Source organism: Sphaeramia orbicularis, chromosome 11, assembly GCF_902148855.1.
Source record: "Sphaeramia orbicularis chromosome 11, fSphaOr1.1, whole genome shotgun sequence".
Taxonomy (NCBI): Eukaryota; Metazoa; Chordata; class Actinopteri; order Kurtiformes; family Apogonidae; genus Sphaeramia; species Sphaeramia orbicularis.
The window spans coordinates 48604167-48618314 of NC_043967.1; the positions used below are offsets into that span (position 1 = coordinate 48604167).

At 38.6% G+C, this 14148-nt stretch overlaps 1 protein-coding gene across 1 annotated transcript in view; it reads left to right on the top strand.

Annotated features, from left to right (window-relative positions):
- macf1a (microtubule actin crosslinking factor 1a) overlaps positions 1 to 14148 on the top strand; it is a 377887-nt gene that overhangs the window by 156169 nt on the left and 207570 nt on the right. Inside the window, 1 exon segment of the mRNA XM_030146682.1 lies at positions 8166 to 8227. Within this exon segment, the coding sequence (XP_030002542.1) occupies positions 8166 to 8227 (62 nt within the window).

The following is a 14148-nucleotide window of genomic DNA, read 5'->3' on the forward strand; positions in this document are numbered from 1 at the left end:
GAGAGAAAAATAGGAAGAAGCGGAAGTGAAAGTGAAAGAGGGATGGAAGCTGCCAAAAGTGCCAAATAGGGGGATAAATGGACCCCGAGGAGCCAGACTGACTGAAAGAGAATCTGAAACAGAAAGCAAAAAGAGGGTCTGGACGACACGCTGAATAAGAGCGAAGAAAGGAGGACGCATGGGATATCCCTCCCACTTTTAATTTTAATTGAATCAGAAGGAGGAGAGGAAGCCAGAACACCGGAAGACGGGGCAACGGAGAGGGAGAAGGAGGGAGATTAGAGGTGATAACGGGAGAGGAGGATAAGCACGGCGCGTGGTATTAGAGGCGTAAGCTCCGTCTGGTATTTTTAGCGTGGAAGACCCAATGAGGAGGAAAGAGAGGAGCGACGGCGGGAGAGGAAGAAACTGATGGAAAGTGGAGGAAAGTAAAGAAGAGGAGTCAAAGAGAAGGACAGTCGGGGATGAAGGAGTGACGGAAACAGGCAGCAGCAGCAGGAGGAAGAGGAGGAGGAGGAAGATGTGGAGGAGCTTGTGTTAGTCTGTCTGAGCTTGTTGTGACTGTGAGAGTGTGTGAGTCACTGTCCTGCCCGCTCAGGTGTGTATCTGCACCGAGATGCGCGTATCACACCTGGTCTAACAGCCGGGCGCAGTCGTCATAGCAACCATTACTCCGGTGATGTCAGTCGTCATGTGATCTGCGATAGGGTGCTGATTGTGTTCAGTTTACCTGATGTTTGAGCTGGAGATGACTGCCGCTAGGTTAGCTATTAGCATTAACAACTGATAACAACACATTACACTGCAGATACAAACATCCCAGTTATCTGCATTATTGATTAATCTGTCAGTTTACTATTAACTTATCAATAGTTGTTTATTTTGGAATTAAAGTTACTATCGAAGTGAATTAGAAAACAAGTATAGGAAACAATAAGAGTCTCAGCTGCTGTTGTGATTAGTAGATGCTATCAATACATCACACAGTATTTTACAGACATGAATAATATAGTGATCAAATTAATACTTGTTTGTTCTGTCAATCAATGCATTGATTATTTTCTTGATTAATTAGTTATTTGGTCTGTAAAACGTTGATCAGTGTTTAACAAAGCTTGGCATGATGTCCACAGATAAAAATTTTTGTTGTCAGCTAAAATATATTAGTTTACTGACATCGATTAATCAATTATCAGAATAGCTAATGATTAATTTAATAGCCGACTCGGTTAATTGCAGTCACACGTCCACAGACGGAAGCTGTGTGTACGACTGATTATTGAGACATGATTTTATTTATTTATGGTTTATTAAATAGGAACAGATACGCTGTTCTCAGATAAACTGAAAACAGAACAGCTCTCGCTACTGCTTCAAACACCCGCCTCCTCAGATGTTGAAGTCTCGGTCCGGTAAAGTTGTTCTGACTTTTAGGGATTGTTCCAGGTGACATTTCCAACCAGCAACTCCCAGGTTGAAATGGAAATGGAAAGCATCATTATTTATAAGCCTGTGCAGACTCGTTGCTTACACACGACTGATTCCTGGCTCTTTTTTTGAAAACATGACAGAGCAGTTTTTACGCCGTCTGGACCGTCAAGAGCTTTTCTGAGCAAGTGAGGAGGGAAGGCTGAATGTAGGAGACACAGAGGTTTCATAACAGTGAGTTTATGCTGTCAGCAGTGAAAAGAAGCAGAGTCGGATCAGACGTTTGGAGCTGATGTGTTGATTCGTCAGTGGGCGGCAAGTGGTGTCAGTTAAAGGCCCCGTACTGTCTGTAGACACCATAGACATCACTGTTTTTATGTCTTTTTTTTAAACTTTTATTTTTAATGTCAGTTTAGTTTGATTTAGGGGTAAAGCAGCTTGGAAAGACATGTTTCCGATATAGTTTTTACCTTTTTTTCTGTTATGTGATTGAAAGGGTTTGAAAAGTATACCCAACAAACCATTTTAAGGCATATATTCACTTAGAAAAGATAAATAATCATAAATAAAAGATGACTGTAAAAAGAAGTGTGACGTGTGAAATAAACTGAAGACACTGCATCTGTAATTTTAGTTTAAGTTAGTTTCTGTTTTTCCTTTTAAGTCATGCAAAGGTTTTGTCACACCCAACTGTGATTCTTTCATTAGCTTTTGTCAATAATTATGACATTAAGCTGAAAATCATGAGTCAGGACTAAAGCATTTCTTCATTTTCTTCATCATCCTCTACTCATCGTCATCACACAGAAACTCGCAGTAATGAAATCAGTGACTCCACTTCGGTTTTAGATTAAATAACATCAAAATTCCCTTGGCGTCTTTTACGACGAGACCAAAGTCCGTCTCGGTCTGTCACTCCAGCTGATTTTATCAGATGTCAACAGACTATATACAACTGAGAGTAGAAAAGCAGGGGCTGTTGACGAATGAAAGCTGTGAAATAAGGAAAGGAAACGCGAGGGGAGGAGAGAGACTAAAAGGCATAGGAAATGAGGGAAATGAAGTTATCACTGCGATGCTGCATCTGGGATCTGTCAGCTTGAACGACAGTGTGTGTGTGTGTTCGTCTAGTGCTTGTGTGTGTTTTTGCATGTAACATTGACGTAAGATTGGATTACATCATCCCAAAAAGGAGATAACTGGAACATTACTTGCACAATTTTTTGGTTAGTAATCCCTCTGCAGGACATGTTTAAGCTTCTATCCTCTTGTTCTAGGCTGTGGCAAAAAGGGAAAATGGCCTTAAACCGTAAAAAATATGGACTTACAGAACATTAACCGTCCATTTGAGCCAGTGGACTGAAAAAAGACTGGCCAAAAGCAGCTCTGAATGCTATGTATTAGGTCAGAGAGTTGCTTACCTACGCGGATAAACAGTGCGCGCACCCCTGTAGCTCTGCAGAGCCACCGTCAGCTGCAGTCACAGCACAGGCCGTCTGTTGTGGCCTGGAAACACAGAGTGAGCGAGCGAGCAAGACGAGAAGTGACAGCAAGCGAGGAGTGGTGAGGAAGTACAAGTGAGGTGAGGGAGTGAACAGGGAGGAAGGGAGGGAGGGAGGCTGTCCTTTTTTTGGCCGAGTGGGAGGAGCCACCGCTGACTTTCACACACGTGGAAGAGCAACTGCGACCAGGGAAAGAGTGTGAAGGCCGGCCAGGAGAGAGAGGCTGACATGGCAGCAAACACAGCAACCCAGGAGGGAGAGGAAGGGACTGGGTGAAGAGATTCCACCAGCACCTGCCGGGCCGGTCCTCTAACTCACTCTGCACCTTTTACTTTTGGATACGTGGAGGTTGTTTGTCGCCAAAGACGTCTCACTGCTATATTTATCCGACTCCTGCCTTGGATTATGCACCGTCAGACTCAGATGAAGCTTTGATTAGAGGAGGAGAAGCAGCGTTGGGACTATGTGGCCCGACTACAGGAATGAGTGTCACCTCAACGCTCACCTGTACTCACTCATGTGCTGTGCAGGTCAGTGAGTGTCTGCAAACATTTGTGTGTGTGTGTGTGTTAATGGAGTAGCCGTTCAGTGTTGTTTACATGGTGATCATGTGCAGAGCGACTCCTGTCACCACGTGTTTGTGTGTGTTTGAACAGTTCCTTTTTTGCGCACACACTCACACCGGTGACAACTGTTAATGTGGCCTCGATGAATCATTGTGGGGTTTTAGGGCGAAGTGCGGGTCATGCAGCAGTTGTGTTGAAGCTGTCGGAGGGGGTGTGTACGTCTGAACAAAGCCCTCCTCTGTCCATGAATGAGCGCCTTTCCCTGGCTGTCACTCTTAGACCTCAACATGGCTCATTCTGAGTTTGGTTTAGTTAAAATAATAACAATAATACTTCAAATAAAGGCCAGTATAGCAACTTTTTAAGGGACATTGTCAGAGGAGATGCCGCATTTGTTTTATTATAGTTTGATGTAACTGTTTTCCATATGTTTTGGTAAACAACAAAAGACAATCACTTGTTTTTGAGAGAAAAACTGAAGGCGCATTCTCTGGTTGTACTTATTTTTAATGCAACTTTTCATTTCACATATATTTTCAAGGAAACCCTGTCTTCCAGCTATTCTTATTTTCCATTAATCTATAAATGTCTTGTTTGATAGTGTTTATAAAATGGTGAAAAATGTCAATCAGTGCCTCCCAAAGCTCAAAATGACATCTGCAAGTGTCTTGTTCAGCCCAAAACCTAAAGAGCCTCAGTTTACTGTCACAACAAAGTAAAGAGACTGAAACATATTCACATTGAAGAAGCTGAAATCAGAGGAGGATAGTGTCATTTCCTTAAAAAAATGGTTTCGGGGTTGAAAATAATTGTAATTGACGACTAGTAGTAATTGACGACTAACTGACCAATTGTTGCAGCAATGCCTGTCATTGCATTTAATTTTGATCCTAGTCTGTTTTGTGGTTGTACTTTGTGTTGAACCGAGTTATGACTTTTTGATTTATTGAACCCAGACTTACTTAAAATGATTCATGACAGATTTATAACCTAATTACCACACCTAACTAAACACGACACAGTGTGGTTGACCTGTTTGTGTGTTTGTGTGTGACCTAATAATATTTGAAAGACGTCGACTGCTTCCTCTCATCGAACAAGCTCGGCTTCCCGGGCAGGTTTGGGAACAAGGCGTGTTGCACTGCTGAAACTATTTTGCAAGAGCATGTTGAAATGTGTTCTCTGCCTTGAGGCTCCTTGGCCTCTGTGTAAACTCTCCTTATAGGCACTGTGTGTAAAGTGTGTGTCCATGTGTTTATGCCAGGTTGACACTGACCTTGGGGATTCATCCAGTTGAGATATTTGGCCTGCTTAATCCTAAATCGAATCCTCTTTACTTTGGGAGCTCCACTGTTGCAGATTTCAGGGCAGGTGGAAGGAATCTGAGTGTGTTTGTTTAGTTGTGGGTGGGTCGGATAAAAAACATCTTTGAAAGACGAAGGAGGAAGTGATACCGTCTTATCTCTACACATGGCCGCTCCATGACAACGAATAAACATCTCAGCGGAAGGGAAGTACCTGCAGCAGGCTGCGTTCTGATTGGCTGAAACTGTGTGTGTTTGACTGAATGGAGGGAAAAAGGTGTCGTTCAGCTGCTTGTCCTGATATGAGGAACAAAAATATCTTATCAGGTTCAGCAGTGGTTTGCCCCAAAGTGTGACATGGAAAATAGAGTCTTGGAATTCTGTACATTGCACTTGTATTTGTCATATTATCAGCAAAGGTCACTGCATGGAAAAACAGATTATCGGCCCCATAAATACTCGCCTACTTCAATGATTCCTGGTAATTAATGTGAGTTTACAGTGAAGTTCAGCTATGGCTTAAAGTGCCGGAAACGAATCATCAGAGGTGGGGGATATGGAGGGGTGGGGTGAGGGTGTGGGTGTTTCAGGAATATATTAAGTTGCTCTAGAAAATGTTCTTGCCATCTTTCACTGGTGGAAGAATTCAGATTTTTTACATAAATAAAAGTACCAATAGCACACTGAAAAAAACTCCACTTAAACCTCAGTATTTAAGTCAAATGTACTTAAAATATGAAATATAAAACTGTCCATTGCGCTGTAAAATGGTCTGTTGGTGTTTTGCACGTCACACACTGACTTCAAAGAAATGCAGATTGCGTCTAACCCAGAGGAGTCCAATCCTGGTCCTCGAAGGCCGGTATCCTGCATGTTTTAGATGTATCCCTCTTCCAACACACCTGATTCAAATGATAAGCCTATCATCAAACTCTGCAGAAGCCTGATCTGGACCGTCCGGTGTGCTGGAAGAGGGAAGTATCTAAAACATGCAGGATACTGGCTCTCGAGGACCAGGACTGGACACCCCTGTTCTAACCAGAAGTGCAAAGCATTAGATTGTTTTGATATAAATAGGCAGAGGGAGACTCAACTTTGGGTATGGGATGATAAGTAATATAGTATTTACAGTATCTACGGAATCTGAATATGGGTAAAATGAATGCAGATAATGATGCAAGCAGATAAAAGAATACCTAAATAATGCAATGAGTGTCCATACAGTGTTGGATCAGAATGTATTTGAGTGAACCATTATATATGACATTTTGTATTAGTTTTGTAGCTTCATTAATGTGTATGTTACATTTTACTGCTATATACTGTATGTTTAAGGATGAAGTCGTTTTGGACAACTTTGCCAACTGTTTGTAGTTCAGTAATACTCAATCCAGGAACGCTGAATACAAACATTAAAAATCAACACATTTCAAGATAAGTGGGTTTCACGAGACAGGAAAGGAATGAAACACTATATCAGAAATGAAACCAAAGCTGTCAGACATGAGTAATGGAGTAAAAAGTGCAATATTTGCCTCTGAGGTGTAGTGGAGTAGAAGTAGTTCATACTTACGTATAAAATGTATTCAAGTACAAATCCTGCAAAAATATATAGTTACTTGTGAAAGCTGCTATCAATCGAACAAGAGGTCAGATATGTAAGAGAATGGCGGGAAGCGAAGAGGAGAAGAGGGTCTGTGTTTTCTCCCAGACAGGAGGGGAAGAGCGACTCTGTTGGTTTTGGAGTCAGGGTTTGTTTTGGTGGTGACGAGGGAGAAGATAACGCAGTTGTGTTTGAGCATCAGGCTCTATTTTTGAACTGACTGCCTCATTGAGGAGGAGGAGGAGGAGGAAGGAGGAAGAGGAGGAGGAAAACTGATGCAAATTCAGCACTGAAAAGAAGAAAATAGATTGAGGTTTTTACAGTTGTGTTATCCATCAACTTCCTCAGGTGTCAGAGGATTCATATCATGGCATAAGGGTCACAGTTTGGTATGTTGTACTTTAATTGTAGGAATATTTTAATTATAAACACAGCTGGCTATTCATGACTTTTCATGCAGTCATAAACTCTTGAATTTACATTTCCATCTGTCACTGTAGCATCTGATATGACAGAATTACAACGTTGATGAATAAATTAATACTTGTGTCAGTACAAAATAAACAGACTTATGCAGCCTGTGTACTGTGTAACATCTGTTTACTCTTTTATTAGCTGTGCATCTTGTATATTAATCTCCTTGTTTTTTCTTTGTTGTTGAAGCCAAAACAATACCACTGGAGCTGGTCTGACTCTACATTTCAGATTGACTGGTTTTATTTTCAGCAGATGATGTGGAGGTTTCTAAGCGTTTACACACATGTAAACTTATTTTAAAATCAGTTATAGTCACTTTTGATGGCATTTGAGTTCTGGATCCAAAAACTACTGGCTCCTTTAGACTTACACTGAATTTTTCATTATTTTTTGTGAATAATTCTGGTCACAGTCATTCTACTTGGATCCTCAAAAGTTTTGGTTAGTCTTACAATTTTTCCTGTGTTAGTAATATTGCACTTCTGGAGCTTTTGTTTATTTAAGAAAACCCTTTTTTTCTTGTCTAACCGCTCGACTGTATTTGTGGTTAATAGCTTCCACAAGCGAGTCTGTAAAATAACTTATTTGCGCAAGCTCATCCATGGCCCTTTGCACTTTAGAAGCTCCACCCCTTGTGTCCAAATATGGTCAGTTCCAGCTTGACTTCCAGCTTCAGAACAGCAGCTCAGAAACCAGTTGGTGATATCCCAGTCCCTCTGTTCACTAATTATATACAGTCTATGGTTGGTGTTGTGTATGGTTTCAGGATGTAATAGACTGTGGTCAGGTTTTACTAATTATACAAACGGCAGATGCAGATAACGCAGCTCCTGCACCTCCACAAAGCTTATTAACAGGTCACTTTCTGGAAATAAAGGTTATCTCATATACTAGACCTTGAGTTATTGTGTGTGAGTGTTGTCCTAGTGCTGAGTAAGAGGAGAGGCCTGAATTAGCAAACTGCAAAACACACTGAGTCATCCTAGTGGGGGTTTGTTGTGTGTGTTTATAGGGAATTTGTGTGTATTGTTGCGGGGATTAATAGAATTAGAACTGCTGCTAAACCTCTAAATATGTGTATGTGTGTTTAAGTACAATAATCCCCTACAATTCATTAGTTCAACAGAAAAACAGCAAGCGTTACCACTAGTTGTCTGTGAATCTACTGTTTATGTGTGTGTCCGTGTGTGTTGTCACCTACATATTTAATTCGCTGATCGCCCTGGATTTGTTTTATGTAATTAACCCCCGTTCTCTCTCTCTTTTTGTCTCTGTATTTCTTCAGATGAGCGGGATAGGGTGCAGAAGAAAACCTTCACAAAATGGGTCAACAAGCATCTCATCAAGGTACGTCTCACTTGGGTTTGTGACGTTCTGGAAGTGGACGTCAGCTGAAGCTTTGATTGCTGATAATGATTTGTGGTGAAATATAACAGGAAAATGATGTGTTCCTCATTTATCTATTGATCAGTGGTAATATAGCCTCGTCTCACCACCTTTAGTCTGGTCGAACATTTCCATCACATCTAGTATGAACCACTGAGAGATGAATAAATAAATGTGTGTCTTTAATGAATATTTAATACTGATTGTGGATTTAAATATGTTAAATGGAGTGTAGATGCTAAATTATTGATCGGGAGACAGTCCAGCTAGGATCCAGCGATTGTGGCATTTAGAAAAATCAATAAAGAAACAAATACATGTATTAAATTTGAATGAGGAGATGAGGAAAGACTTAATAGGTGTCCATCACAGAGAAATTAGTTTTACACTGCATAATGATAACAAATGTTCTTCAAATTATGCCATTATTTAATTTAGATTTATTTATTTCACAAGGGACAATGGTGTAAACACTTAATAATTCCAAGAAAAGCATGAAATCTGATCAGCTGCATGAAGTTTATAGTATTGCTAAAGCTCAACTCACTGTACATACAGTCCTGAAACCTTAAATACACTGGGGTTTTTCCTGGATTTTAGATGGTTTAAGTGTGAAATTTGGGTAAGATTTATAAAATGAATAATGTTTTTCAATGCAATTACATATACGATATAGAATTTGAGTCAGTTTTAGGCCATTATCACCACATCTATGTACAAAAATTTGGAATGGATGATAAATAAACAGAACCCCAAAAACGTGTGGCTTTGCCTTATATGGTGCACCTAATCCTTACAATGGAAATAGGAAATGTCTTGTACACATATTCAGATTTTAATGGAAGATATCTGTGCTAAAAATGGTACAAATAAAGGTAAAACTATCAGGGGCTCACTGTGGACAGGAGTTGATACTCTGAATACACCCAGAGGGCCTCATGTGATTGTAAACCCCTCAGTAAATCATTAATGAAGCATGGGTCAATGTGAGCCTTCATCAGTGTGTGAAACTAACTCCCTCTGTTACCACACATTTTAGACTTTTACTAAGAGAAAGTTGGACAGTCACTGGGTTTTTCAACTGTATTTTAATAGCACCATCGCAGTTCAAAGTACGGCTGCAACAAACAATTATTTTCATTGTTGAGTAATACAGTTGTTGGGTCTGTAAAATGTCAGAAACTGATGACATCCTCAAATGTCTGGTTTGATCCAAAACCAAATGTTATGTTGTTTACTGCCATACAAAAAGGAAAGAAGCAAGAAACAATTGACTCTCGTCCCTTGAAAAATTACTCAAACTGATAGATTCTTCAAATTGTTGTCAATTTAATAGTTGTCAGCAAATCAATATTTTTTTTGATTATGCAGTTCCATTTCAAAGTGTATTACACAGAAACAGATTAAAAACTGCAAAAGTGAAATAATAAAGAAGATGAAACAAAAAAGCGTTTATAAATACAAATATCATCGCATTCATGCAAATAGCCAGCCACATACATACGTGCATGTAAACATCAAAATTTTGCTAATACGGTTTGTTCATTTAAGAAAATGCATTTAACCCATAAAGACCCAGCATTACTTTAATTTAAGTTCCCAAATGAATTTTTCTCTCTATTTAACCTTAAAATTTAACCTCCTAAGTGATTTATCACCATTATCTTCTTTATTTTGTGTTTTTTCAGTGTAAATCAGGTATTTTCCTATATTTAATTCTATGAACATGTAGATGTTTATTAAAGTTGAGGATTATTTTATTAGAAACAGAGAAAACTGATGAAAAAGTGACTTTTCCAGTCAAATATATCATTAATTGAACATAAACCAAGTGTCTCAATCCACTGTCATTGATCCAACTCCGTGGGTTTTACTGGTGAATCAATGTTGTAGAAGATGACGGTGTTTTCACGTTCACTACAGAACCTCTGAACATCCAAATGGGTCATATCTGAGGACCATGAAAAGACGGCAAACTGTTTTACGCCAATTATTTACATGTATTGATAGGATTAGTAGATCAACAGGTATTAAACATTTACGTCAGATATTTTTTGTTGCCAGTGGATGTTTGGGCTTTATGTGTTAATTTATAACAAAATGCAGTTCTACAGTTCTGGTTCGTCTTTAATCACCCTTCACCCCCAGTCAGATTAATTTTATTATTAATTTGATTGCTGAGTCACTTGACTTGAACAACAGGACTTTTTATAATGAATCAAACCTGAGGTAAAGCCTTATATTTGCCTCATTTGTAGGTCTTAGATGCTGCTCATTCTGTTCGTATACTGACACATCTGCTCATTCTGCACATGCATTACACACCGTGTCCTTCTACCTCCATAAGTACAGTACGTTATTCATTTGACACTCACACTATGAGGCTATGAGAGGAGCAGAATGCGGGGCATTTCTATCACATGACCCAGGAATGAAGTGTCTGTCTGACCCCATAACTCTGGACCAACTGTCGTCACAGTGCCAGGACTGTAAATGTAACTGTGTATCAGCTGGTACTGCCAGGACAGACGCCCACTGAGAATGTAGGTCAGAGATGGACCCAGAGTAGCCCACGGTAACTCAGCTGCCTCTGGTTCAGCTTAGATTATCAGGAAAGAGTAGTATCGATACTTATATTCCAGGTTTTACTCTTTTCCTCCCTTTGTCAAATTGCTATTATTATGGTTTCAGATTTTATTTTTATTGAGTATAGCAATAAATATGAAGACTGTTTGGACTAAAGGGTTAAATAATTCACATTTTTCAACATTTTCTGTCATTTTTAGACTAAAATCAACCTAAAGAGAAAAGAAAATGACATCATACACATGTATGAAAGAGACATGATGTAACTCCACAGTTATGCAAACATGCGAACACAATTACATTAGTATCAGGAGCCGGTTTCACAAAGACAGACTGTAAAGCTCAGATCTAAATAAGTCAGACTTCATTCATATACATGTCTAAACATATCTGTTGCATAAAGCTGTTCAGTAATGTTGGTGGGACTGATTTGTTAGAATTCTGGATTGTAAATGACAAAAAAAAAATCACTTTATATCACTTAGATCAGGTCACTCCAGCAGAGAAGATTTTCAACAGTTTACTTGCAAAATACAGCATTTATTTATTTATTTATTTATTTATTTATTTATTTATTTGTTTGTACCGTAACCTGGCGTAAATAATGACACTTAGGTGGTAAACACTAAGATAAAGCACTTCTATCAGTTATTGCACTTTGTAAAAATGTATTCTCATCCCATTTCTATATTTATCAACACACCACTAATTATTATTATTGTTATTGTCAGTTATAATTACTGGTTAGTTCAACCTTGAGGATCTTAGTTCTGTATTAACATCTGATAGTGTCTGGTCTAAGCTAAGGTTTGTTTTTCTGAATCTCTTTACATTTTTCACATTAGATCAGGCAACCTAAAACCTAACTTTAGACCAGTCTAACACCTTTTCTGTTGCAACAAGACACAGAATAGAATAGAAGCATGTTCAAGTGTAAAGTCAGATCCAAAACAGGAACGTGGACTTTTCCTGCTGTTATAAGGTTTAGGTTTAGCATCCAAACCACTATAGGAATGAAGAGCATCAACTAAAACAGGAAATAGTCCACAGTGAACTGAAGCAAGTTTTGTTTTTAAGCTGTTTGGATGTTTTTGGTGCAAGTTTTTGTGCTCATTGATAAGACTGGTTTGTAATAATGCTAATTTGTATATATATTTTTAATCACAAATGCAACAAAGAAATCTCACAAAAGGTCATCCAGACTCCACAAAGCTTAAAGCAAAATGCACCATCTAAGCCCACTGACAGTATTGGAGAACCCTGAAGCAAGGTTATTATTGTAAACGAAAACTAACAAAATGACAAAAATTAGAATTGGAAAAAATATTTTTGTTAACTGAAATAAATAAAAACTATAATTAAAAGAAAATACGATAAGTAACTGAAACTGTATTGTGTGCTTAGGAAATGAACTAAAACATAAAAATTATGGATAAAATTCCCTTTGTTTTTGTCTTTGTCAATGTCGAATTGAAATGAAATCAATTTATTTTGCTAGGCACTTCACGGTCCATCACTTCTCGTCACTTGTAGTTTAGAGTCATCTTCTCGTCCCCACTCTACCTGGCAACATGGAGACTAAAGTTGGGAGAAAGCAGCAGAGTCCTGTATGGGATTTCTTTGAATACGACGGCGAGGAAGATAAAAAAATATGAAAAAACTAATACTAAAACCAAGCATTTAGAAAAAAACGAAAACTAGTAGAACTAGCAAACCTACACTAAAAACCAATGAAAACTAACTGAATTAGAGAAAAAAAAGTCAAAACTAAATAAAATGTATCTATAATGAAAAATCCAAACCTATTATAACTTTTCCCTGGAGAGGAAAGAAAGAAAGAGAAGAAAAATGTCTGTTTAAATATGTCCTACTATTGGTAGAAGATTTCCCAATGATGTAATATTTCACTGAGAATCAACACTATTGACGTGAGTAGTGGTTTGGATGAAATAACTGTGTGTTGACTCTGTACACCTCCACCCACTCAGCTGGGATTCGGAGACCAACAGAAAATTCAAGTGAAACTAAAATGAAAATCCAGGTAAAGATTAAGAAACTGAATGAATAAGGCTGAACAGGCTCAGAGAAAGTGTCGGTGCCATTCCGTCGCAGACAGACTGTTGTGTGTTCTCGGCTTCCTTGGAGGTGACATCATGGGCTCCTTGTGTCTTGTTTGCTCTGTGTTCATGTGTGTCATTGTGGTTTGCTTCTGCTGCTCAGGTGGACAGGGTGTTAACTGGTTTGTGTATATATGTACAGTGCAAATATGAGCCAATACAAACAGTGACCTGCTGGCATGCACTGACACACTTTGACCCAGCAGACTGTTGACACAATGAGGATAAATCCGGTAGCTGTGGATTAAGAACTCAGGTGGAGATGTCAGTGGAGCTCTTTGGGGACAGGGGTGTTAGAAAATATCGGTTCTGCAATATATCACGGTATTTCATTTCACAATACTGTATCGATTTAAAAAGGACTGTATCAATATTTTTAGGTATTTATTCAAATGCAGATATTGTGGAAGTTCATTTTTGTTTTTTGGGTTTCTTTATTGTTTCTATCTTATTTATTGTTATTTAACACTGTTTTATTAAATAATGGCCATTTGAAGCATCCCAAAAGAACTTTTTACTGTCTGAGAGGCAGATGGTAGTTCCTTTGGAAACTAGGAGAATTAGAAAAATGTTGTGATATAGCATTAGATCCTGTTCTGAAATAAAAAATATGTTTAGTATTTATACACATTTCTGGTGTAATTCAATCCTTCCAGGAAATAATCTTTAAAAAAAAAAGAAACAAACAAAAAATTGCCTTATTAACAGTATCACGACATATCATGGTATATCGTATTGTGACCCTAGTATTGTGATTTGTATCGTATCGCCAGATTCTTGCCAATACACACCCCTATTTGGGGACATGTCCAACCATATGTAGTCTGTTTGTCTGTTTGTAGAGTCAAACTGTTGAGAAAAATGCAACGTAGCAGCTTAGATTTACAGTAATTCACACATGTCAATAAATGTTTGATACAGTGGTTTTCATAATTAGTGCTACAGGTCTTGTAAACTACCAAACATCTTGTATTTCTGAAGCCAAGACATTGTTTCTACGAGTCAGGTCTTCACATTTTGGGGCACTGTGACATTTCCCTCATCTCATATTGCACTGTAGTGATGAAAGACTGAAGCTGGAATGCATCTGTAGGAGGGACTGGTCGTGTTTAGAGGAAAGAGCTGTGAAGTTCTGCCAAAGATGCCGATGAATTGGATTGTAGCGATATGAACTGGGTT